Consider the following 27,952-nt stretch of genomic DNA (forward strand, 5'->3'; position numbering starts at 1 on the left):
TTATGTAATTTCTTATTAAACTTTATGGTCACTGTGCCAGTAAGATAAAAAGCCAATGAAATACAATTAGCATCCAACCAGAAGTTTAAAAAAATAGTGCTATATACAAATAACTACATGCAAATAAAAACCAGTGCATTCAACAAGCAAACAATTACAGAAGTACCGACAGTACAATGTGAGTTCAGTACCACTCAGTGCAGTGATTTAAGGTTCAGCAGGGTCACAGCCCGGGGAGGGGGGGGGAGAGCATTTCTTGACCTGCTGGTTGGAGTTCAAAGGCTCCTGTAGTGCCTACCAGATGGGAGAAGAGTAAAATGTCCATAGTTTGAGTGGGGTCCATTCTTGATGATGCTCTTCACCCTGGCCAGACTGTTCCTGATAGATGTTCTCTATGGTGGGCAATTAAATACTGATAATCCACTGGGTAGTTTTCACCACCCAATGAAGTGCTTTATGATCCGATACAAGACAATTGCCGTACCACACTGAGGTGCTATTGGGAAGTAAATCAGTAAAAATCCATCAGTATCCTGGGACAGGGGTGTACTTTCTTTATGCTCCATAAAAATGAAAGGCACTGTTGTGCCTTTTCGATCAGAGTGGAAGAGTTCAGGGACCAGGTGAGATCATTGGAACCAAGGAATTTAAAGCTTGATACATGTTCCACCACAACTCCATTGATGTTCCAGCACACCTGAAGTCCACAATGATCTCCTTGGTCTTCCGAGTTAAATGCCAAATTGTTGGCAAAACACCACGCAGCCAGGTGCTGGACCTCATCCCTTCTGATCTGGCCAACTACCGTGGTGTCATCTGTGAACTTGATTATGGAATTCGAACCATATATAGGATTGCAGTCAGAGGTGAAAAGAGAATACAGGCGAGCGCTCAGCACATTGCCCTGGTTCATGATGAGATTGCCTAACTTAACAGATTGGGGTCTGTTCGTCAGGAAGTCCAATGACAGAGAGATGAGTTGATGCCAAGCTGATGAGGTTTGGAGGGAATGCTGAAATAAAGTCAATGAACAGCACTGGAGCTGTCCAAGTGGGTCAAGGCAGAGTGAAGTGCTGTGGAGACAGCACCCTCAGTTGACCTATGAATGATAGGCAAATTGATGAGAGTTCAGGGTGATGGGCAAACAGTATATGAGAAACTGATAAAAAATCAGTTTCTCAAAGCATTTTGCAATGATGAGGGTGAGTGCCACTGGACAGAAGTCATTCAAATTCATGGTAGTGGAACGCTTCGGCACTAGCACGATGGTGGCAATCTTAAAGTTCATGGGAACAACTGCCTAGGCCAGGGACAGATTGAAAATGTCCATAAAGACCACATGGCCAGACATACCATCTGGATCAACTGCCTTCTGTACTTGCCCTACTCAGGGAGGCCCAAACATCAGAGATGGAAAGTGAAAGAGGCATTTCATCAGGTGGAAGATCCACTTTGAAGGTGAGCTCCTTGTTCTCTTGATTAAACTGAGTGTAGAAATAATTAAGCACCCTCAGAGAGGGAGGCACAGCCAGAAAGGGGGTGCAGTACTAGATGGTTTATAGTCAGTAATGATCTGTAGGACATGCCGAGGAGTTGAAATGCTCTTTGATCTTTTGTTTGTTTAGCCTGAGGGATTCCCTTCCTTAGGTTGACCCTGGCTGAACCACAAGGTTCAGGGTCAAACCAAAATGTACACAAATAACCTCTAATAAGATCTGGAATGTGCATTTTTAATCACATGTGAATTGTTTGATTCCAAATTTAAAACTGTGGAGTACAGGGGCAAATAAAGGAAAAAATATCTTTGTCCCAAACATGTAATTTTGTATAGGTGATGTGTTATGGCTGCTTGGGGGATGGAAATTCTCCTTTATGGAATTCACAAATTACTTCCCAAAAAGTTGAAATAGGAATTAAAATTTATTCCCTTGGAATATTTGAAAAATGTACAAAAAATAAACCTTTTTCCCGCAGCCCACCCTGTAATGTTTGCCTGTAGATTACAATGTGCAGGTTGTTGCTAAAATTGTAGGTTAACATCAACATGGAGATAACCTGACAGTCAGTCTGAAAGCATGGTCACTTTGGGAGAGAGAATTCCTTCATTCAGTTTAACATCAAGTTCAGCCAAATAATGCTGACTGAGGGTGATGGTTATTGTCCATACGTGGACAATACACTGCTTCCTCAGCAGTGTATTATTCACTTGCTTTGTGACCACTGCCACTTGGAAACACTCTGGTAATCTATACTGCGCCCCACTGGTAAATTTTAAAGATCACCTTTCCAGAGGAAGGAGCCCCAGTCTCTTCAAATTTCTGGAGAAGCATCACTTCCAAAGTTGCATTGACTAAATCAATCTCAGTAGTACAATAAATAACATCTGAAAAGGTTTGTCTACCATTTCTTGATGTGGTCACTGAGAGTTCTGTTGCAATTAGCAAGCCACGATTAGACTGAGGAGCTGAAATAATTAGATTGTGCAATTTTTTATTTCAAAAATAGTATACAAATTGCTTTTATAAATACTGCATCAAAAGTCACGACGTTTGCCTGGGAACTGCTCAATGTATGAGAAACATTAAGCTTCTCATGGTTTGGAAATGTGATGACTGAGCTGGAATGGAAACTTAGACAGAGATGTCTTAGTAGAAAATAAGTAATGAACAGGCTAGTTGTTATTGTTGCCCAGTGATGTGAGTACTGGTATTTCAAAGAGGAGATTGGAAGTATCATACAATCCTAGATGTTTACCCTTCAATTCATTGTAACTTCTAACCACAGAACATTTAAAGATGGCCCAAAATAAGAAAACAATGCAAATTTTATATTTTGCAATGTAAATCCAATGAGTTAATTGCAGAATGAAAGTGTAAACTTGTGTTTAACCAGGTTTTCTGAACTCTGAAGCAGTAACACAGATAATGTGTTTTTTTTTTGGGGACAATGTTGATTAATCAAATGGTTGTTATTTAATTTTTTTTTAACAAAAATATTTAAGCATTAAGGTAGGCTTCACTTGCTGTAGAGCACATGGGCGTTGTGTTTCCAACCAAATTAAATTCGTAGCTATACTATCACAGATCTGAAAATTGTGCAGCTAAGCTGACATTGGTAACATTTTTTTTTATTTCTACAGCGTTAACATTCTAATCCAGAGGTGAAACGTAGCATAATTAGAAAAGAAGGAATTTTTCTGAAGATAATGTTTGACTGAAAGTCCTCAATTTTTCACAGTATCCCCATGAGAGCAGACAACAACCTGTGTGGAATTTGCTTCAAGTCCTCGGCAGAAGATCCCACTTTGGGAACTCCTATGAGAAGAAGGCACCAGTGGCTGCTGGGGAATTACATACTGCCTGCAAAAGGTGCGCTAGGCCTTTTGTGAACATCACATTTGACTTTCTTGGAGCCATCTGGATAATTTATAATGACTGAGGTAATTCTCTGGCACTGAAACCCAAACATGCTCAGTAGATGATCTTCCAATGCGTGGGCTGCTCACATTCCTGTTCTTGGTCACCACACAGTCTGTTGTAAGTAGTTTTTGGGTCAAAGCCAAGGATTTCCCTCTCCTCATGGATACGGAAGGAGAAGGTTGAGACTGATGTTCCAATGAAAAATCTGCAAAGGTACAAAATTGAATTGAGAGGGGAAAGAAAGAAGAGAGGAGGGAAAGGGGAGGCAGTGGGGAGAACAGGAGGGAAAGAGTGAAGGGGAATGGTAGAAGGGAAAAGAGAAGGAGGGAAGACAGGTGGGAAAAAGATGAGTTGGGAGAGAGGGATTGAAAAAAGAAAAGGGGAAGAGGAGGAGGGTAGAGGGAGATCAGGGAGAGGTGGTGTGGGCAGGGGCTGGGGGCTCAATACTCACCTTGTCCAAAATAACTGACTGCATTTGGCGTACTGGCATGGTCTCCTGACTTTAAAGATACAAATACAGATTGGGTGATGGCATTGCAGAGCACCTGTGCTCTGGCTGGAGGTCCAAGCTGGAATCCCCAGTTGCCATTCATTTCAATTCTCCTCACTGTTCCTACAAGACACATCTCTGCCTAATACCTCTTGTCAGGGTGAGGCCAAACATAAAGCTGAAGAATATCACATTCCTCCTGGACAGCCTTAAACACAATGGCATGAACGTTGAACTTTTCTCATTTTTGGTAATGTCCCCTTGTCTGGTTCTACAGTTCCAACTCCCATTCTCACTTTTCTCTCTCTGTCTGCCTGTCTCCTCACCTTCTGTCCGATACTATATTATCTTTTGCCTCTTTCTCTCCCTGCCAAATTTTTCTCACGTATTTTTTGTTAACCCCAGTCAACCCCTGCTTCTACCTGGCATGAGCACAGATCCACTGGTCGATGATGGCGATCCCTCCATCTTTGTACAACTGGAGCTCCTCTCGGCTTGGTTCAAATCGAATCATTTTCGGTAGAAGGCTTCTCATCTCCTTCAGGTCTGAAACAAATGCAAGGATGCAAAATTAGGGATGCCTAGGTTGGGAAAAAAAAACTGCACTCCATCTCAAAGCCAATTCCTCACATCTACCTCAATCAATAGACTTCTGTCTTCAACCAAGTGTAGTAATTCTTATCTGCCTTCCCTTTCCAGAACTCTGTCGTGTCGCTGAATTGTTTCATCCAACAATAGAAGCAAACTGGAATTTTGAATGAATGAATTTTTTTTATTGCCATGTGTACCAAAATACTATCCAGTCAAGTCAACTCATACAGCAAGCAATAATAAGACAGCAGTGCAGGGTATGAAGGAAGTACACAAAAATCATGCAAAGGTATCATCTTTTGCCAGTATGAGAGCCACATCTATAGGGAACGCAACCATCGGAGAGCAGCAGCAATTATCAAGGATCCACATCACTCAGCCCTGTTCTCACTGCTACCATTAGCAAAGAGGTATAGATGCCATCAGGTGCTACTCCTCACCAACAAACTCAATCAAGGACTCTTAGCATTATATTGATTCAAAAACCAGTATTTCACAATTTGTTTACATGTGGACGTTGAGTACAGATTTTTTTTGGCACTACTAAGTGGTAACTCTGCCTCACCCACAGGAAAAAGAATCTCATGGTTGTATAGTATTGATGTCATGTATAAAGTCTGACAATAAATAAGTATGGAGTTATAAACAGATGTATCAAACTTGGATTTAATGGAGCTTTTAGTTTCCAGCAAACCCTCCTTTTGATCATCAACCAGTCTTTCCTCCAAGCATTCTGTCTTTGGCCATTTCAGAGCAATGAGGAAGAACATCAGTGTACATAATAATTACCACAATTAATGGAATCTTAGCTTTTATCCTTGGTTAAATTGTGCGACAAGCAAGTAAATATAATATTTTGGGTACTGCATCTCAGAAAGAACGTACACTATATCCTTGAGTCATGGTGACATAGTGAACACAAAATATTACAAGGATCCGAAGAATTAAATCATGAGTGACATGAAAGTTGATCACATTGTTGGTAATGGGGAGGATAATGATCAGTTGGTGAAATAGGCTGGGCAATGATAGACTGAATTCAATCCCAGTAAGTGCAGGTGATGTACTTAAGGACTATGGCTTGGACACACAAAATTAATGTTAAGATCTTGGGGAGTTGCTGGGCTGTAGGACTCCATGAAGTTATATAAACTACATTTGTATATCCTTCAAATACAAATCTTGTTGAGGTCAGATAGAGGAAACTTTTCTTTAAGTGAGGAATACAGAAAAGGAGTTAGGTAATCAAGCTAAAAGTTTTGCAATTTGAGGGTTATGGAAATCAGATAGTTAAAGCAGACATCAATCAAGTGACTGGTGCTCCCAAATGCAACCTGAAGGAGTAATAAGATGGAGTATTTTGAGCAGGGAATATCTGACGGGCGCTGACCTGACTAGACAACACTGGAATTATTACCGTCCTCAACAGCATCTGTGGCCACAAAGACTTTGTCCAATTTCAGCTCTTTCATTAGGCTGTTAATCTTCTTGGCTGTTGCCTTGATGCTCGGAACATCCTTTCTGTGGCCCCAGATAAAGTCCTTCCTCCTTAGATGCACACCCAAATATGGGCCACCTTTGGCAGTGCCCAATTTCACCTGTGGCAGAGGCATTAAAAAGCTTAGGGTCAGATATCGTAAAATGCACCACAGTACAAAAAAAGATGTTTGATTACAAAGCTGTGTTCTCTGGTTCATAAGCACAAAGCTTGGAGAAAAAAAAGACTTGCAAAAATACTGTTGTAACAGGAGGAATGAATGAACTACAGATAAATATCTGGGAACCACAGGAACAAGTGGTGGTGGTGATTACAGAGACAGTGGCTAAACCAGAGGAGGTGGTGTAATCCTTAATCTCTCATTGATACAAAATGTCTTTTTTTCTATCCTTGCTGAATCATTGCAACTCTTTGCCAGCCTTTGTACGACACACAAAGGAATCTCGATACCTGTGACAATAATAAATAAATCTGTCAAGAGTATAATGGAAGAAATGCAGCAAAAACCCACAAGCAGAAATGAACGACATTATCTTCAACACTGCCATCCCCTGAAAGCTGATATCCATTCACCCCTGGTGAAGGACTATGTAACCTTCACTGTGAATCTCGCTCCATATTCTTATATCTCATGCTGATCACAACCCACCTTCATCTTGATCCAATCCTCATTATAAATAGTGTTGTCCAATTCATCTGTAGAGTTTAGATACTTTGCCCTAAACTCATCTCCAACTAGACGTAGATGTTTGGCAAACACCATGCTTCTCCGAGCCTGTGAACAGCAGGAAAGACAAAACCTAGATTGGTGAAGCTCTTTCCACAATCCTTGAATGACCCAAACTATGTTTTGGCCAGGGATCTGCTTTTGAGTGACCGCGGCTACAATAAGAGAAAATTGGCAGCCAGTTTGAGCAATGCCTGTTCTGTAGACTGCAAGAGTGGGAAGGGGTAGTGAAACATAGTGGATAATTTGGTCAAACATAGGTTGAGCTTGCGTAAAAGATACAAAACAATAACATAATTGGTGGATTTCTGATTACAAGAAAATTGTGGAGACTTGCAAAAATAGATAACAATAGATTCAAGGTGTGTGAGACCTGGTGGAGCATGGATCATGGCTTTGAAGAACCATTGCGCAAAAACATTTTCAAAACTGTAAAAGATCCCGAGACACCTCATATGAGCACATTTGACAAAATTTTAGGAGAGGGTGAAAAGTGCCACACTTTAAATAAAATGTTTAGGGAGTAAAGTCAAAAGAGGTTGATAAAGCAGACTTACTATTAAGGCCAATATGGCTGATGGCAACACTGTCATTATGTACACTGAAACTGTTAGTGGCCATGCATTAGCAAAGCACCATTTTTCTACGATTTAGGAATTTTAAGCGACAGAGGTGTTCTCAGGGGAGAATATCTACTGCTGAAGATAAATCACTAAACTGCATAATTATAGTACTCACATCCCAGTAACTTTTCCCTGCGTAATGGTCATGAAGGAGGTTCTCTGCTCTGTCTAACATTACAGACCTAGAACACAATCAGAAACCTCTTCAGGAATCCTTGCACATCCAACATTGTAGTCAATGGTCCATTTCGAATTTGCCATGCCCCAAATGTATCAGAGGTTACAAAAATTTAAATAGTTAAAGAACTTAAAAAAAAATAGAATTCAGACATTCTAAAATGCTTGCAGCAATTGAAAATGACCTGAATTAGGGTTAATGTACAAATTGCAGCATCCACTATTCACACAGCATATTCCTACAAATACTTTTCAATATTTTTATTGGTTTCATCAAATAAATGTTACATTGGCAAATAACATTAAAATAAAAATTAACAAATCTTATATAGTATTAAAAATGGTACTGAAACCTATGTTACAGTGAAAAGTTAAAAAAAAACCCACTATACTAGTTATCTAATTATCAATCGCCTCCCTTTGAAGCCTACTGGCTAAACACAAACAGGTCCACAATGGGGGTCAAAAACCAGAAACTAAATTAATCTTACAAATTTTGAAAATAATTGAGAAAGGAACTCCATGAAGAAACAAAGCTAAGTTTCATTTCAGTCGTGGAACATTTAATTTTTTTCCTAAGTCAAACATGCCATCACCTCAGACAACCATGGAGTGTGAGTGGGAAGGGCAGCATCTTTCCATCGCATTAATATGGCCATTCTAATGATAAGGGAGGTGAGGGGAACTACATGGGATTGTGAAGCAGGCAATATCAAATTGTTTGCCCACTTATTCCAAAGAGAGCAAGAAAGGATTTGAAGTCAAAGTAATATTAAGAACTAAAGACAAGGTACGAAATACCCCTTCCCAAACATTGGAAAGAGAAGGACATAACCAGAATATATGATACTGTGTACCTTCTTCAGTTCTTTTTTGGATTCATCACAAGGCAAATTGAAGTACTTCAGGATGGATTAATTTAGAAATTAAATCCGCCAAAAAGTATTATCTTCTTTCAATACTTGGAGCACCTTTACCTTTTTTGGCCTCCAAATTAACTGATAATTTTGCTGTGAGACATACACTGAGAATCTGGTTTCAATTTGGGAAACATTTTGGGTACCATAGATTCTTATTAATCAGTCCTATTTTAGGTAATTCCTTCTTTTTATCTTTGGTTCAAGACATCAGTTACCATCATTGGTCATATTTAGGTATCCAATCCTTTTTAGGCATTTTTACTGACCAAAATCTTGCTTCTTTTGAACAATTAACCACAAAATTTATGTCTCTAGATAGTACTTTTTTCGTTATTCACAGATTTGGAGCTTTTTGAATTACTTTTAAATTCTAGCAACAGTTCTCTGGACAGAATTAAAAAACTTTGGGAACAGAATTTTCAAGTTATTTCCTGAAACTACGTGGAATTCTATTCTGAAACGAGTGCATTCATTCTCTCTTTGTGCTAGACATTATTAGAATTTAAGGTAGTACATCAAACCCACTATTCCAAATTCTATTCTAATTTATCTTCTACATGTGATAAATATATCACTGAAGAATATTCCTACAAATAGAAATATAAGTACATGACTAAAAGATCACCAGGATCTCTATTTTCTCTATTGACCACCTGTTCTCATGAACTGGAGCTCATTTTTGTCTTCTACCTTCAAAGTTGGCCTTGCCCCAATTCTGAATGATAACTTGCAGTCCTGCCCTGTCTTTCTCCATAACTATCTTGAGCCTCATGGAATAATGGTTGCTGGTCCCCACATCAACAAACATTTCATCCATTTACCTTTCCCAATTTCCAAAGACTAGATTAAGCGTTGCTCTCTCTGGTGTGGGATCCTTTACACATTACTGGAGGAAAGCCTTCTGAACACATCAAGCATGTGAGTGAGGTCAAAAAAAGGGGACAAGAGCTGAGCGCTTACATGAGGTGTACAGCGGGGGGTAAAGGGGGCGCATGCCCTTTGCGGGGGTTTGGAAAATTACCAGTTTCAAGCTATTAAAAAACTAGTCATTTTTAACAAAATCAATTTTTTTCCTCCACAGTGAGCACAGTATATCAGGCAGCAGACAGACACTACCATCTGTACCCAGATGCCCCTTCCAGATCACCAGCCAGTACCTGCTTGACTTATGCTCAAACCAGAGTGTCTGATTCTCCAGGCCCCAAGCAGTTCCCTTGCCCAACTTGCATCCAATCCCCAGGCAGAGCCCCGCCCCAATCTGCACCCAATCCCCAGGCAATAACGGCACCCTTGCATCAGATCTCTAAACTGTGCGATCCCTTCCTGTGCCCAGTACCCAGAGGCAGTGGATTCAGAAACCCTTGGCTTCTCTTCTATCCCCAACCCTCTGGAAGGCAAGAGGCTCCTTCCACGGGATAGCCATCACCTCCCTCGCCCACGGGCCCTTACTGCACCATCCATTCGCAGGCCAGCATCCCAGCGTCATCATGTGGGCTCAGGATTTCCTTCAGTCATTCACGCATAAATTTTATTGAGGGATTACATATAATCCATAATTGATGCTAATACCAATATTCACAAAAAATGATTTTATTTGTGAATTTAAAAAAAAAATCAGTGGCTATATAAAATAAAAGGCCATGGCAGGGGTTAATATATTTGCATAGATACAGTCAAGTTTTAAATAACAGAAAACAGGACAAATAATAGGAACATTGGAAGTAGGAACAGGAGTAGGCCAAAAATGGCCCATCGAGCCTGCTCCACCATTCAATACGATCATGGCTGATCTAATATATGACCTCACTCCACCTACCTGCCTTCTCCCCATATCCCCTAATTCCTCTATCGTGTAAAAATTTATCTAACCGAATTTTAAATATGTTTAATGAGGCAGCCTCAACCACTTCCCTGGATAGAGAATTCCAAACATTCACTACTCTCTGGGAAAAACTATATTTCCTCATCTCTGTCCTAAATCTACTCCCCTGAATCTTGAGACTGTGTCCTCTCGTTTTAGTTTCCCCAGCCAGCTCAAAAAACCTTCCTACATCTATCCTATCCATACCCTTCATAATCCTACATGTTTCTGTAAGATCTCCTCTCATTCTTCTGAACTCGAGCGAATACAATCCTAGACGATTTAATCTTTCATTATGTTAACCCCTTCATCCCAGGGATCAACCTCGTAAACCTCCTCTGGACTGCCTCCAAAGCCAGTATATCCTTCCTCAGTACTCCAGGTGCGGTCTCACCAGTACCTTACACAGTTGCAACATTACCTCCCTACTTCTGAATTCAATTCCTCTAGCAATGAAGGCCAACATTCCATTTGCCTTCTTAATAACCTGCTGCACATGCAACCTAACTTTTTGCAATTCATGCACAAGCACTCCCAAGTCCCTCTTTTATTTTTTATCCCTCTTTTATTCAGCTCTTTTATTTTTCTTGCCAAGGTGGATAACCTCACACTTACTAACATTGTACTCCATCTGCCAGACCTTTGCCCACTCATCCAGCTTAACTATATCCCTCTGCAGACTCCACATCCTCATTACAATTTGCTCTTCCACTCAATTTGGTGTCATCCGCAAACTTGGCTACACCACATTTTGTCCCCTCCTCCAAGTCATCAATGTAAATGATGAACAGTTGTGGGCCTAGCACCGACCCCCTGCGGCACTCGACTTACCACTCTCTGCAAACCTGAAAAACTCCCACTTATCCCGACTCTCTGCCTCCTGTCAGACAACCAATTTTCGATCCATGCCAATATACTTCCCCGGACTCCACATTCCTGTAACTTACTGATAAGTCTCTTGTGCGGCACCTTATCAAACGCTTTCTGGAAATCCAAATATACAACATCAACCTGTTCCCCTCTATCCACCACACCCATTATATCCTCAAAGAATCCTAACAAGTTTGCCAAACAAGATCTTCCCTTTCTAAACCATGCTGCATCTACCTGATTGAACCCTTACGTTCCAAAAGTTTCACTATTTCATCTTTAATGACGGCTTCAAGCATTTTTCAAACTACAGACGTCAAGCTAATTGGCCGATAATTTCCAGTCTTCTGCCTACATCCCTTCTTAAAAAGTGGCGTGACATTTGCATTCTTCCAGTCTGCCGGGACCTGCCCAGAATCCAAGGAATTGTGGTTTCTGACCACCAATGCATCAACTATAACTTCTGCCATTTCCTTCAGAACCCTTGGATGCATATCATCAGGACCAGGTGATTTGTCTGGCTTTAGTCCCATTAGTTTCTCCATCACTACTTCCTTAGTAACAACTATTTTATCAAGGCCCTCCCCACATTTGCATCCTTAACTCCGCACTTGGGCATGCTGGACGTGTCTTCCACCGTGAAGACTGACACAAAATATTTGTTCAATGCCTCGGCCATTTCCTCATTTTTTGCTACCAGTTTTCTACTCTGGCCACCCTCTTGCGTTTTATATATTTATAAAATTTTTTGCTTTCTGTTTTTATATTTTGTGCCAATTTACTTTCATAATCCTTTTTCCCATTTCTTATTACCTGCTTTGTAACCCCTTGTTGTCTCTTAAAGTTTTCCCAATCTTCCAGTTTCCCACTGCTCTTTGCAGCTTTGTACACCTGCACCTTCAATTTTATACTCTCCTTTATTTCCTTTGTTAACCACGGTTGATTTTTCCCTCCCTTGCTGCCCTTTCTCCTGACCGGAATATATTTTTGTTGAGCATTACAAAATATTTATTTGAAAATCTTCCACTGTTCCTCAACTGTTTCATCAATTAGCCTGTGCTCCCAGTCCACTCTGCCCAATTCCTCCTTCATCCTATGGTAGTCACCCCTGTTTAAGCATAATATATTAGTTTTAGATCTAACTATTTCCCCTTCCATCTGAATGAGAAATTCAATCATACTATGATCGCTATTTCCCAGATAGTCTCTGACTATTACATCATTTACTCTACCTATCTAATTGCACAACACTAGATCCAGGAGAGCATTTTCTCTTGTTGGCTCCTTAACATGCTGCTCAAGAAAGCTATCACAGATGCATTCTATGAAGTCCTCTTCCAGACTTCCATGACCAACTTGATTTTCCCAATCTATGTGGAAGTTAAAGTCCCCCATGACTACTGCCGTATCATTATTACATGCCTCACTTATCTCTATTTATTTCCTGTGCTACTAAACTATTGTTATTTGGTGGGCGATAGATAACATCCACCAATAATTTTTTCCCTGTCATTCTTTATCTCTACCCAAATGGACTCAACATTATGCTCTTTAGATCTTATATCATTCCTCACTACTGCCTGGAGCTCATCTTTGATTAAGAGTGCAACTACACCTCCCTTACCATCCTGTCTATCTCTTTGCACCACCTGATACCCGCGAAAGTTTAATTCCCAATTAGGGTCACCTTGTAGCCATGTTTCCGTGATGGTTACCAAATCATAGGCATGGGTACCGATTTGCGCTTCAAGTTCACTAACCTTATTTCTAATACTGCGGGTATTCAGATAAAGTGCCCTTATGCTCTTTGTCCTTTTAATATCTAGTGACTTCTGTAACCTTTGCTTTTGATTTTTCTTTGTAATTTTCTTAACACTATCATTGACCTGAAAACTCACTGCACCATCTGATTTTTTACCTTCTCCTCCCAACATTACTTTTCCTATTTTACTTTTCCTGGACATTTCTTTATCTTCCCTACCTTTTTCCCTCTCACTCAGGTTCCCATACCCCTGCCAAATTAGTTTAAACCTTGCCCCACTGCTGGGACATTTGCAAGTGAGTACAATCTGTTAATTTTGGGGTGCAATAATGATTAAATGTGAGGCTTCCTGTCTTTGCTGAGTGAAATGAAGAGTCTGCTTTCTCACCTTCCTGATTCAAGGCAAAAGCATGAAACATCTGCATTGAGACATGGAGAGTTTAACTTCAGTGGGAGTTAGAAAAGTCATTTTTAAAAAATGGTGAAAAACTATAAAATGGCAGAGTTCTTGTTTCTTGTATACAAAGGAGAGAATAATTGTATGTAAATAGAGTACTTTTGTTGGCAAAGGTATACTGGCCTTTACTGTAGAGAGAATGGAATACGAGAGCCAGGAAGCATCGTTGCAACTGTGCAGACACTCAAAGCTGATGGTGTCATAATGATAACGAGTTTAACGTTATAACTATTATACAGAATGAAAAGATATGCTAACCTTCATAAGCAAGGTCTGGAAGACCAGGACAGGAAATGGGTGGGGGAATGGGATTTCTCCAGGATAAGCCTAATGATCTTCTGTGTAATAGGAAAATGCAAGACACTTCCTCATGACATAACCCCTCCATCCAAAGAATCAGCCTAGTGAATCACTTTGATCAACCCCCAATGCTTACATATCCCTCCTTAATTAGGAGACTAAAACCATTAGATGCACTCCAACCATGGTTACCAAGACTCTGCAAGGTTGTGGCAACACTTCACTATTATTACCCTCCAAATCTTTTGCAATATAGGCCAACATTTGCTTTGATAACTACTTGCTGTACCTGTAAGCTCTTTCTGTTTCATATAAATCCCTCTGCACAGCAGCAACATTTCAGTCTCTCCCCATCAAGTCATTTGCTGTAACCTTTTCCAGAATCAGGGTTGTCGGTTGACGAGTCTCAGCCATGGAACACGTGTTTCTCCTGCACAGATGCTGCCTGACCTCTTAATATTTTCTTGTATTTTGTTTTTATTTCAGATATCCTATGCCTCCAGTCTTTTTGATTGTAATAAATAAAATTCTGCTTTCCTTATTTTCAATTGAGAGATGCAGCACGGAATTCTGGCCCACGCTGCCCAATTACACCCATGTGACCAATTATCCGTACGTCTTTGGAACTCAGATGGAAACCAGAGCACCTGAAGGAAACTCACGCCAGCCATGGAGAGAATATACAAACCCCTTACAGCAGCCCTGGATTCAAATTCGGGTCATTGCCACTGTAATCTTCTTCTTTGGCTTGGCTTCGCGGACGAAGATTTATGAAGGGGGTAAATGTCCACATCAGCTGCAGGCTCGTTTGTGGCTGACAAGTCCGATGCGGGACAGGCAGACACGGTTGCAGCGGTTGCAGGGGAAAATTGGTTGGTTGGGGTTGGGTGTTGGGTTTTTCCTCCTTTGCCTTTTGTCAGTGAGGTGGGTTCTGCGGTCTTCTTCAAAGGAGGTTGCTGCCCGCCGAACTGTGAGGCGCCAAGATGCACGGTTTGAGGCGATATCAGCCCACTGGCGGAGGTCAATGTGGCAGGCACCAAGAGAATTCTTTAGGCAGTCCTTGTACCTCTTCTTTGGTGCACCTCTGTCACGGTGGCCAGTGGAGTGCTCGCCATATAACACGATCTTGGGAAGGCAATGGTCCTCCATTCTGGAGACGTGACCCACCCAGCGCAGCTGGATCTTCAGCAGCGTGGACTCGATGCTGTCGGCCTCTGCCATCTCGAGTACTTCGATGTTAGGGATGAAGTCGCTCCAATGAATGTTGAGGATGGAGCGGAGACAACGTTGGTGGAAGCGTTCTAGGAGCCGTAGGTGATGCCGGTAGAGGACCCATGATTCGGAGCCGAACAGGAGTGTGGGTATGACAACGGCTCTGTATACGCTTATCTTTGTGAGGTTTTTCAGTTGGTTGTTTTTCCAGACTCTTTTGTGTAGTCTTCCAAAGGCGCTATTTGCCTTGGCGAGTCTGTTGTCTATCTCGTTGTCGATCCTTGCATCTGATGAAATGGTGCAGCCGAGATAGGTAAACTGGTGGACCGTTTTGAGTTTTGTGTGCCCGATGGAGATGTGGGGGGGCTGGGAGTCATGGTGGGGAGCTGGCTGATGGAGGACCTCAGTTTTCTTCAGGCTGACTTCCAGGCCAAACATTTTGGCAGTTTCCGCAAAACAGGACGTCAAGCGCTGAAGAGCTGGCTCTGAATGGGCAACTAAAGCGGCATCGTCTGCAAAGAGTAGTTCATGGACAAGTTTCTCTTGTGTCTTGGTGTGAGCTTGCAGGCGCCTCAGATTGAAGAGACTGCCATCCGTGCGGTACCGGATGTATACAGCGTCTTCATTGTTGAGGTCTTTCATGGCTTGGTTCAGCATCATGCTGAAGAAGATTGAAAAGAGGGTTGGTGCAAGAACATAGCCTTGCTTCACGTCATTGTTAATGGAGAAGGGTTCAGAGAGCTCATTGCTGTATCTGACCCGACCTTGTTGGTTTTCATGCAGTTGGATAACTGATATGCTAACCATGCTGCCTCCCATGCTTCCTATAAATAGATAAACTCACATGCCCATTTCACCTCAAGTGAAATCTGTTGCCTACTTGCTTAACCTGTCTTTATCTGTCAGCAGATTCTCTGCATCTTTGCTTACTTGCCGACCTATCTTTGTACCAGCTGCAAAATTTGACTACACTACACTTCAGCCGATCACTTAAATCTTTCATAAATAATATAAACCTTTGAATTCCCAGCACCAATTTCTGAGGCACCCCACTAATTTTATCTCAGAAATGGTTTATTCAGTCCTCTGTCCAGACCATTGCTGAGTTCTTACCTTGTTCAGTAACTTATTATTTGGCACATTATCAAGTTACTTCTAAAAATTCAAAGACTGCATTACTTTACTAGTTTCTAAAACTACATCCTTGAACTCAATCTCTGACTCACAGCATTTGGTATCAAGTTGAAAGCAAAGGCAATGAAGTGTTGTAAAGAAACTAGTAGCCAGATGATTGGGAATATTTTAGAAACTAGCAAAGGGGAGAAAAATGGAGAGAAAATGCATTATGTGAATAAGCTAGCAAGAAAATTGAGAACAGGTAGTAGGAACTTCTATAAGTGTATAAATGAAGAATGTTAGTTAAGATAAACATTGCTCATTTGGAGGACGAGAGAAGGAAATTAGAATTAAAATGACATCGATTAAGTATTTTGCATCATTCTTTGCTAGAAGATACTTGAGGGATTCTAGTTAATAGCAGAAAATCTGAGTGAGGAGCTTAAAACAATTACAATTGCTAGAGAAAAGATACTGGAACTGAAGGGTGAATGTTTGCCCGAACTCGATAGCCTGCACCCTCAGGACTGAAAGTAATTTGATACTTTGGTTTTGATCTTCTGAAATTCTCTGGATTCTGGTAAAGGTTACAGTAAATTAGAAAACTGCTCTTTTTAAGAAAGAAGGTAAACAGAAACCAGCTTGGCTGAATTATGTCACTGGGAAAAGTTTGGAATCCATTATTAAGAAAGTAGTAGCAGGTCACTCAGAATATTGTAATGTGATCGAGTCAGTTCCCTCTTGATCTATTTTCTAAATTCACTTCAGCCAACCCTACCTGCACACCATTGCCACAGCCTTCATTTAAACTTCAAACCTCAACTCTCAAAGAAAACATGAAATTCTATTTCATGATCACTCTTCTCCAGTGGATTCTTTATTTCAAGGTTGTTAATTAATCATTTTTCATTACACATGATCAGGTCTAAAACAGCATCTTTCCTGATTGGTTCCAGTCATTGCTCTTCAAAACAGCTCTGAGTATACAGTGCAAGCTCATCCTTAAGGCAGAGACAACCAATACATACAATCAGTGGGGCTTGCCAGAATGGGAGGCAATATCTTTAAGATGCACAAGATCCTGGGATACTTGCAAACCTGTGTTATTTGGCTGGACTTTGTAGAATTAAGGGAGACAAGAGTGGGCCATTTAGAACTTCGGAGAAACAGGTTTGTGAATTTTGAAACAATCTGTTGCACAACACGTGTGCAAGCTGAGATGTTTAAGTTAGATCATAATAATTGCTTGGATTCCAAGAGAATCAAGATCAGGTATAAAAATGTACAAGGCAGAATATGAGCCAAGACCTTAATGAAAATTAGGAGGGTGGGTAGGGTGGCCAAATGCCTGACTTTAACCAGTGCTCTTGCAGCTCGAAATGCATTAAATGAATGCAACACGTTTTTTTCCTCCACCAGGTCACTAGATCTACATGATGTGGAGGCTCTCGATCACCATAAGACTTAGTAGCAGAAAAAGACCATTCAGCCCATCGAGTCTGCTCCACCACTTGTTTATGAGTTGGTCCATTTTTCCACTCAGCTCCACTGCTCAGCCTTCTTCCCTTAACTTTTCATACCCCAGCTAATCAAGAACTTATCAATCTGTCTTAAATAACCCAATGACCTGGCCTGTGACAACAAATGCCACAGATTTACTACCCTCTGACTAATGAAAGCCCTGCGCATCTCTGTTCTATGTGGACACTCTTCAATCCTGAAGTTGTCCCTTCTTGTCCTAGACTCTTCCCATCATGGGAAACAACCTTTCTACATCTACTCTGTCTTTCCACATTCAAAATGTTCAAGTGAGATCTCTGCTAATTATTCTAAATTCCAATGAGTACAGGCCAAGAGTTGTCAAACACTCTTCATATGATAACTCTTTCATTCCTGGAACCATGCTAGTGAACCTTCTTTGAACCCTCACCAACGAACCACATCTTTTCTTAAATGAGGAACTAAAAATTGCTCATAATACTCCAAGTGAAGTCTTACCAGTGCCTTATAAAGCTCCAACATCATATCTCTGCTCTTACATTCTATTCCTCTTGAAATGAATGCCAGCATTTCATTTGCCTTCTTCACCATTGACTCAACCTACAAGTTTATCTTCAGGCTATCCTGCAAGAGTCCCTTTGCTTCTGGGTATTTTCAATTTTCTCCCCATTTAAAATATAGTCTGCCCGTTTATTTTTTCTGCCAAAGTGCATGACACACTCCCAAATGTTCTAATGGTAGATTGACAGTTTTGTTTCATTACACAACAATAAATAAATCTCCAAAACACAAGGGTAAATATATATATATATATATATATATATAGTATTTGGTTCCTGTATACAGGTCACTCACTCACTGTGCTGTGGTGTTTCTCAGAAGGACCAGTGCCATGATGGAAGCTGAACCTTGCACTGACACGCAGGCGACGCTGAGGCCCCTAGTCTCCTCGTAACCCCAAAACCAACCTCTGCCACAGAGAAGAAATACAAGTCATGGTTAGCAGCATACTAACTCCCTGTCCTTCCATGGCCGTTTTCTTTTTGTCAGAGTCAATTTATCTAGAGTGACTGGTTCCGTGTTATGCCAAGAATGGAAAAGAATAGCTTGAATTGATGTACAAGGCACCCCAAAGCACTTTAGAATGAATAATTAGAATTGCAGGAACTGTTATATTGATGGAAATGCACGAGTTTCATCTCTGATTGATACCAAGTTAGAAGTTCCTCTAACATCGATGATAGGCAATGACAGTATTGGGTTCAGTTATCAGTCATAGCTAAGTGTATCAGAACCATGAGTGTCTGCATGTCAAGCCCTAAACAGGACACCTGTACATTCACACATCATGATTGGTACAGCTTTCCTGCATGCCATTGGGAAGCTGTAATTTGTACATTTCATAAGTATTTCAGTTATAAAGACAAGATGAGATTTATAAATTACAAGATCCAACTCTACAGACTGGCATATCTTTGATGGAAACTTTGATGTGACTGCACTGTCTGCTTTTTTAAATACTGGGTCAGTGGCTTAGCCAAACAGACCATCTTTGCAGCTTAATTTGCAAAGGTTAAAGGTTTGTGTTGTTATGGTACAAATGGAAATCAATAGTGGTTAAGACCAAAAATGTCCAAATGCTTTCCTTATGATGCCAAAAAAGAATCTGTGAGCAAAACTGTAATTGCTTGATCTTTCTCGGAGGGGATAGAAATGGTCAGAGGTTTTTCATGTGGGAGACTGCTACCTTTTTACTGGGCTCCAAGATAAGTACTCAAATGGGAAAGATGCTTTCATGGTATCGTTTTGAATCAATCAGATCAGAGATCATGATTTAATGCATGTTGCTTTCTGGATTTCTGCTTCCAAAGAGATCCAAAGCTGCTATTTGGAGTATAAATTTTCTAACAAGCTCAAAAGTACAAGAAATAGAGAACCACCTGGGTTCCCTGATGCAACATATCACTGAATAAAGGCTCAACTGTAATGAAAAGTTTAATGAGAGAATAGCAGTTCTAACCCAATCACAGGAAAATAACTTGTTAAAATGAAGATCACTAATATGTGATGTCAATTACATTTTCCTGATATGGACTGTACTTTGATTTTCATACATTACATAATGTTATCTGCCATATGGAGGCAGCAAGGAAATATATAAAAAAATGAAATATCATCTCTGGCTGTAACCCATTTGGGTCCTCAACTATCCTAGTCTCACTTTAAATATACTTGTGAACCATTACGTGCCCTGCACATTAAGTAAATCTTTTGATTTTTGAAGTTCAATGTATGAGCAGATAAATAATTGTAGCCTATCCATTTCATCAACTTTAAAACCAAGCCATTAATCTCAAACAAAAACAGAAAATACTCTCATACTTTAAGATTATGCACCATTTCTGCAAAACAAAGTCAAAGTTAATACTTTATACCTGATGACGGATTGTTAACAATAACTGAGAATGTTGGTAACCTCTATGAAGTTTTGAGGGACAAGGATTTGAACATTTAGGATTGAGGTCAAGAAAAAAATTCTTCACCCTCCCTCCTTAAGGTGGAGAAACTTGGAAAATTTCTACCAGAAGATTGTGGTCAGTTGCCTTCTAATATTTAAGGATGAGCCTGGATTCCTGAGGAAATCAGCTGATACAAGAATCAGGCAGAAATGTGGAGCTGAGGATGAGAATTAGGTATGATCTTATAAAGTGGTGGAACAGCACATTCCCCCTCCTAATTACTTTTCTTATGCCATTTATTGCAACAGATGCAACCGATTCCTTTCATCTTTCAATGTGCATAATATGATGACAAAGAACAATTATCACCAATGGTCCAAATTCTAAAATTCCACAAGGTGAAGCTAAAGAAGAATATGACAGTAAAAGAGCAAGAAATTAAAATTATGAGGGGCATTGATACGTTAGATAGCCAGTGAGTGCATCTAAAACTAGAGGGAGGCTTATTAGAGTTTAAAGGATGGGAAGAGGTAGCCTTCGATAATGGAAGATTAGGAAAACTTTACAAAACAACTACTAGGCAATAAATAAGATTATGCAAGTAAACACAAAATGGTTAAAGTGAACGCAAGTGGCTTGGAGGGGAATATCAGGTAATGCAGATATAGCTGAGGCCCTGAATGACTATTTTGTGTTGGTCTTCCACCACCATCCTGGCAATGCATTCCAGGCACCCACAACTCTGTGTTTAAAAAAAAACTTACCCCCCTGATGTCTTCCCTGAATTTTCCTCCCCTTACTTTGTAAAGATGTCCCCTGGTGTTTCCCCTCTGCTCCAACAACCCAAGCTTGACCAACCTTATAGTTCATACCCACTAATCCAGGCAATAACCTGGAACTGATCTTCTGTACTCTTTCCAAAGCTTCCACTTTTTTCCTTTAATAGATTGGCATGATGGTCTCCTTCTGTGCTGTATGATTTTATAAGTCACACCAAGCATGTTGGGAAAGCTCCAAATATTACAAGAAAAAAAATGAAAAGGAAATGCAAGAAGCTTACATACGAGTTTAAAATAAGCCAATCACCTGTAAAATCCCTGTTTGTCGTTCACATATGCAAGATCCTCGATGCAAAGCCGCTCATCCACCTTTTCTTCCCAGTGGCCTTCCGTCCATCCTTCTGCATATCCTTGCAGAACGTAGATTTGCTGCAGGAACGGTCCACCGGACTCTGAGCAACAGGGAGACGGATTGGTAAACAGAGATCCAACTTTTAAAATAAGTAAATTTCAACCTAGACGTACCCTTGATGCTAGAAAATACTGCAGATGAAATTTCAGAGAAACAAAATGACCTGTTTCTTGTGGGCTTATTCAAACAATATCTAAATTTCCAAAATGGCACCGACTTTGAAAGGAGTATTATTCTATTCAGATGTGGTTATATTAAATTACAAGGCATCATTAAACTTAGAATCAGCAAATAATTGACAAGTGAACTTTTGCTCACGTCCGTCTATTCTATCTTGACAAGAAAAGAAGCTGTTCAGTAAAATAATTAAAAAAAAAGCAAGAAGGCAGGAGGAATAAAAGATGCACAGATAAATCAGGCATTAAGCAGTGACTCGGGTTATAGCAGACCACAACACTCGGGTGAAAGGCAGAATTGAAAAGTGGAGAAATTATGCTAAACGTGGTTAGGCCACGGAAACGCACAAATCCAGATGCTGGAATCTTGAATGTATAATAAGCTGCTGGAGGAACTATTGCCTGACCATTTCTATCCATGGATGCTGCCTGACTTGCTGAGTTTTCCCACCTTCTCATGACAAACTTAACATTGTTATAGAGAGAAGGGTTCTTCTGTGAGCAAACTACCAGGTGACGTCTAACATTCATACAGCTGCATAAAGAGCACAACTTCTCCTCGATTTGAAGGAGGGAGAAGGATGTGTGCCTGGGATGTGATGGGTCCTGGTATGTTGGCTGCCTTTCCTAGGCAGTGGGAGATGTATGGATAGACCATATTTGGGAGGACTATGCCCATCTTTGGTTCTGAGGCAGAGTAGAAGCAACAAGTATTTCTCAATATGCTGTGCTATTTTTACTGCCAGGAAAGAATGAATGCATTAGATCTCTTTTCTCTTGAAAAGGTAACCTAACTAAAGTCTTTAAAATAAGAAATGTTTTGATCAAGATGCAGTGCTTGCTGCAACACAAGACTGCATCTGAAAGGCATTGTTGAATAAAACATTAAAACAACCCAAATCAAAATGGACCAGGAAGCTCTCATTAAAGTAAAATTAGATTTCTTATTTATGTTTTAACAAAACCAACAGACAACCAGACTTTCCTGAGGCACATCAAGTTGACAGATACCTGCAATGAACTCCTCGTATTCAATGACAGGGATGTTCTTGTTTAGGCTGGGCACATCAAAGAATGCAGACCATGGAATGCGAACTTGTTCAAGGCCTTTACTTTGCCAATGGTAGAGGTGCCCCCAGGGAGGAAGGACCAAAACCCATGCTTCATTCTTCAACAGAGTCTTCATCAAGGACGCCATGCGTAGATAAACATCTCGCCGAAGATTAAATCCTTCAGGTGGATTCACATCGTATAACAAATACCTAAGGGCAGAAAATGGTTTTGTAACACTCTGTACTTCATGCCCATACCATTGCCCCTGAGATTGTGTGTCAGGATTTATGAAGAAAGAAATTGACTTGGATGACTTCTATCACACTATGAGCAAAACCAAGGTCAATCCACATGCAAATTAAATAAGAAAATCTGCAGATTCTGGGGTTCAGTGCCACACACAAAAGTTCTGGAGAAACTCAGTAGGTCATGCAGCATCCATAGCAAGTCAAGGGTGACCAATGTTTTGGGCCTGGGCTCTTTGTCAGGTATAAGAAAAAAACCAGACAGACACGTGAATAAAAAGATAGAGGAGAGGAAGGAGGAAGAGTGCAGGCTAACAAATAAGAATGAATACAGATGGGAGGGTAGAAGAGGAAGCTGAAAAGTGATGGGGGAGAGGGCAGGGGGGTAGCTCTGATACAAAAAGGGAGGGAAGGGATGGGAAGCTGGAGGAAAGGAGACAGAGGGATAGGGAAAGAGAGAAACATGGGGCAGGGGAAATTGGAGGTCGATGTTAATGCTGGATGGAATACAAGGTGTTGTTCCTCCAATTTGTGGGTACCCTTGATTTGATAGTAGATAAGCTCATGAATAGACATGATGATGTGGCAATGATGTGTGAAATTAAAATGGTTGGCTTCTGGGAGGTCCCTACTGTTGCAGCAGGCAGAACAATACACACATACATGCACGCGCGTGAGTGCACATACGCATGCATGCACATATATATGTATATAAAACCCTGTTTCTGTAGCCATGTTAGTCTAATAGAAATAAAGGATGAAAAAGCATCATGTCTCCGAGACTTAATTGTATGAGTGCATACAGTGGCGACGAGGATGGGATAATGAAACAAACCCTACACATACTTCATGCCCCAACTACAAGAAGGAAAACAGAAGGTAGAAAACAACTACTTAACAACCCCAACAAATTCGCGCCAAAAGTGCGACAAGATGGCGGAGGTAAAGTTTGGGGAATTCAATGAAGTATAAGAAAGTTGGGATAACTACGTAGAACAGTTTAATCACTACTGCGTAGCCCACAATATTGTGTGGAAGGTCAAGTAAACCGCAAACATGCCCTCTTCCTCAGTATAATGGGCAACAAAACATTCAACCTCCTTAAGACCTTGCTGGCCCTGGAGGATCCAGGAACGAACACATTCAATGAATTATGCACATCTCTAAGAAACCATTCAAGCCCCAAACCACCAATTATGGCAGAAAGGTAACGATTCTATGAAAGGACACAAGACCAAGAGAAACAGTAAGTGAATATTTGGCATTGTTGTGCAAACTGGCAGAGCACTTTCATTTCAAGCAGTTTCTAAATCAGGCACTATAAGACAGATTAGTAATGGGGCTGGCAAATCGCCAAGCAAGGCAAAAATTACTAGCAATGGATGAAGATGTTACGCTATATATTGCATACAGAGTTCCCTGCAGCTCTGAAATGGCAGATAAAAACTTGGATGTGGGTCAACAAGACCTACTGGTCAGTAGGTCTTCCCACCAACAATGCTTCCATTGTGGGAAATACAATGACTGACCAGAAAACTTTTTCTTCAAAAATTCTAAATGCAACCATTGCAAAACAGAAGGACATATTGAAGCAAAATGTTCGCTTCTAAAACACAAACAAACAGGCAGCTAAAGTCAAAACAATTGCAGAGAGAGAGTCAACCTAGCAAAGATGATGATAACAGCCCAACGACGGACCTTGAGTGGTGGAGCACTCAAGCTCCTGAAATTTAAACTCCTGAGATATTACACATCCGAGGAATAAATGGAGGACACCCTCTGAAGATGGAGTTAGGCACAGGAGCAGAGGTGTCCCTAATACCGTTACATGTAAAGGAACACTTGCTACCACACGTCCTGGTTAAAACAACTGAAATAACTCTAAGATCTGGTGCAGGAGGCAGAATCGAAGTGTTTAGAAAATGTACGGTCCAAGTACAATACAAACAACAGCAACCAAAAACACTCTCTCTCTACATCGTAGATACCCAGGGACCAGCACTTTTCGGAAGAAACCTTCCAGCCAGAACTTGACCAAATCCTCAAGAACCAAGCAGTGGTTTTCCAACAAGAATTGGGGAAAATCAAAGGTATTCAAACCAAACTGCAATTAAAGGATAATGCAGAACCAAAATTCTTCAAAGCCAGAACAGTCCCATTTGCTATGAAAGGTAAAATTGAGGCTGAATTTAACATGAAGGCATATTAGAACCAATACAATACACCAATTGGGCAGCGCCCATCATACCCGAATGAAAATCAAACACCGAAATTCACATTTGCAGCGATTACAAAATCACCATCAATCCATCACTCAAAATACCCGAACAATCCATGCCCAAGGCAGAATAATTGTTCCAAGCACTAAATGGAGGACAAAAATTCACAAAACTAGATTTGTCACAAGCATATCAATAGATAGAATTGGCAAAAAAAAATCAAGGGAATATGTGACAATCAATACCCATCTGGGACTATTCACCTACACATCTGCCTTACGGAAGTTCAGCAACACCTGCGATTCTTCAAGCACCAATGGACAAATTACTACATGGACTCTCAGTTGGATGTTACCTCGATGATATCATCACCACGGGCCGAAACGACAGTGAACACTTACAAAACCTTGAAAGGTTTTATCCAGACTACAACAGGCTAATAAATGATTATGAAAGGACAAATGTGTCTTCATGTGCCCTTCAGTAACATCGACAAATAGGGGGTGCAAATGAATTCAACAGGAACAGAAGCCGTTCACAAGGCTCCATACCTAACCAACAAATCGGAATTACAGTCCTTCTTAGGACTTGTTAATCATTTCCAAAAACATATCCCTAATATGTCTACATTATGCAGTCCGCTGAACCAATTACTCAAGAAAGATCAAACGTGGTATTGGAACACAGAAGCTAAGAACACAGTCGATCAACTAAAGGAAATACTAATGTCAACAAATAAGGTGCTCCTAGTCCCACTGGATGCTTCACCAGTGGGACTAAGAGCGGTACTATCCCAAGCGAATGCAATTATGCCCAACTAGAAAAAGGATTGGCAATAAATTTTGGTGGAAAAAAATTCCACCAATATCTTTACAGAAGAAAATTCACCTTTGTCACAGACAAGAATTAGTTTAATCCTGGGGCCACACAAAGGTATACCAGTATTAGCTGTGGTCAGAATTCAAAGTTGGGCCATGCTACTAGCGGTTTATAACTATGATAGAAAACATAAACCAGGAACACAATAGCCATGCAGATACCTTATCACACATGCCACTACCCAAGACAGAACAAAGAGAATAAATTTTTAAATGGACAGCAGCCATCAAAGAACAACTTCAGCAACTGCCCATCACAACCCAGATGATCGCAAAGGAAACCCGAAAAGAGGCAACATTAAGCAAGATCCTATACTTCACCCTTAATGGGTGGCTCAAACCTGAAGTCATTCCAGAAGATCATGCCACCATGAACTCAAAGAAGGATATTTACTATGGGGTACCTGTACAATTATTCCAGCCAAATGGCAAACTACCATGTTATCAGAAATACACCATTCGGGAATGGTACAAATGAAGGCATTGGGCTGGATGCATGTCTGGTGGCCCTCCATAGAGAGTGACACTTACGGATTATCTCATGAATTAATTACAGACAATTGGCCTCAATTTACATCGGAACATTTAAAAAAATTTATGTGCATAAACAATATGAGACATATTTGTCCGCACCCTATCACCCAAGTACTAATGGAGAGGCAGAATGTGTTGTTCAAACATTCAAAAAAGCAATGAAAACCATGAAACTTCTAAATGCCTCCTGGACACACAAAATTGTAGATTTCCTATTGGAATACAGAAACACGCTACATTCTACCACAAAATGCACCCCAGCAGAACTAATGTTTGGCCGCAACCTGTGGACCAGGCTGTCCATAGTTCATCCAGATCTAGGTCTTCGATTGCAAAAAAAAAGCATCACCACAAACCTCATGTAGAACATTGGAAGTGGGCGAGAGAGTTCTGGCACAAGATTATAAACAATATAAAGACCCATGGGTGGTAGGAGTAATCTTACAAAATTTGAGCCCCTGCTCATACTCTGTTCTTGTGAGGGACCGATTGTGGAAGAAGCATTGACACTAAGATCCATGAACTGCCTCATGAGCTGGAGGAGGTGGAACCAGACTTGCCCCTCAGGCCGAGTGGGGGGGGGGGGCAGAGATCGTTGTGGAGCGGAGTCCAGTAACTGAGACACGCAGCCAGAAGGGCAGCGAAGACGGGCATTCACCACCGACTATGGGTCCCCGAGCAAGGACTGGCACAGCAAACCTCGCCGAGACGGTCCAAAAGAGAAAGAAGACCACCTGAACGCTTTAAGGACTATGTGCCTAATTATTATTAAATACTTTCCCTTTTCTAATTATAATGACTCATGAGATGTGTTCTGATTGTTGTTAGTTCGAAGGGGCCCAGTCAGCATTTGTCACACAGGGGAAGAGTGTTGGGTAGAAGCCCGCCCTCTGCTGGTATATAGATATATAACCCTGTGTGTCAGTAGCCAGGTGAGTCTAATAGAAGTAAGGGACGAGAAAGCACCACGTCTCCGAGACTTAATTGTGTGAGTGCATACACAACAATTTGAACAGACTATTTAATATAGTTCATTTGGCTAAGCCCAGATCAAACCAAAGTATAACTGTATCTCTAGATGCAGAAAAGGTATTTGTCCGGCTAGAGTGACTGTTCTTATTTAAAGTATTAGAAAAGTCTGGAATGGGCCGAGTATTTATCGATTGGTTAAAAACTCTACCGTCAGCTACAGACCAAAATTATAAGGGCAGATGTCATCAATATTTTGTCCCTTCTCTTCCCCCTCTCCCCTCCCTTCTCCCCTCCCCTCATTTCCCCCTCCCCTCATTTCCCCCTCCCCTCATTTCCCCTCCTCTCATTTCCCCCTCCCCTCATTTCCCCCTCCCCTCATTTCCCCTCCCCTCATTTCCCCCTCCCCTCATTTCCCCCTCCCCTCATTTCCCTCTCCCTCTCCCACTCCCCCACTCTTCTTCGCCACCTCTCCCCTCCATGACCTGCGCTGCTGAGCTGCAGACACGTCCCCGGGAGCCGTCTGTCCGGGGCTGAAGGCTCCTCCATTCCCTGCTTGCCGAGCGCGGCTCAGCGGCTCCAAACACACCAAGCAGACGAGACAAAGACGGCAAGAGGCGACGAAACGCAGCCACGACCCGGCCATCAGAGCGGGGGCCGATGATCCGCTGTGCGTCGCTGATCACGCTCCCCCAGCCTGGGCTC

The 27,952-nt window shown here is 41.1% G+C and overlaps 1 protein-coding gene across 4 annotated transcripts; it reads right to left on the minus strand.

Moving 5' to 3' along the window:
- pofut2 (protein O-fucosyltransferase 2) lies at positions 1-27,950 on the minus strand. Of its 4 annotated transcripts, none has more exons than XM_069934241.1 (9): positions 27,733-27,950; positions 22,361-22,611; positions 21,069-21,213; positions 18,383-18,493; positions 7,464-7,530; positions 6,648-6,773; positions 5,918-6,098; positions 4,332-4,455; positions 1-3,624 (listed from the first exon to the last, which is right to left on the minus strand). In XM_069934241.1, exons 1-9 carry the CDS (start codon positions 27,891-27,893, stop codon positions 3,471-3,473), a joined length of 1,320 nt encoding a protein of 439 aa, XP_069790342.1. In that variant the 5' UTR covers positions 27,894-27,950; the 3' UTR covers positions 1-3,470. The 4 variants fall into 4 exon arrangements, with proteins under 4 accessions (XP_069790342.1, XP_069790343.1, XP_069790344.1 ...); XM_069934243.1 differs by lacking the exon at positions 1-3,624 and adding an exon at positions 4,546-4,654 and having other exon boundaries at positions 4,370-4,455; XM_069934242.1 differs by lacking the exon at positions 18,383-18,493.
- Positions 27,951-27,952: the final 2 nt, after the last annotated feature.

This window comes from Narcine bancroftii, chromosome 4 (assembly GCF_036971445.1).
Source record: "Narcine bancroftii isolate sNarBan1 chromosome 4, sNarBan1.hap1, whole genome shotgun sequence".
Taxonomy (NCBI): domain Eukaryota; kingdom Metazoa; phylum Chordata; class Chondrichthyes; order Torpediniformes; family Narcinidae; genus Narcine; species Narcine bancroftii.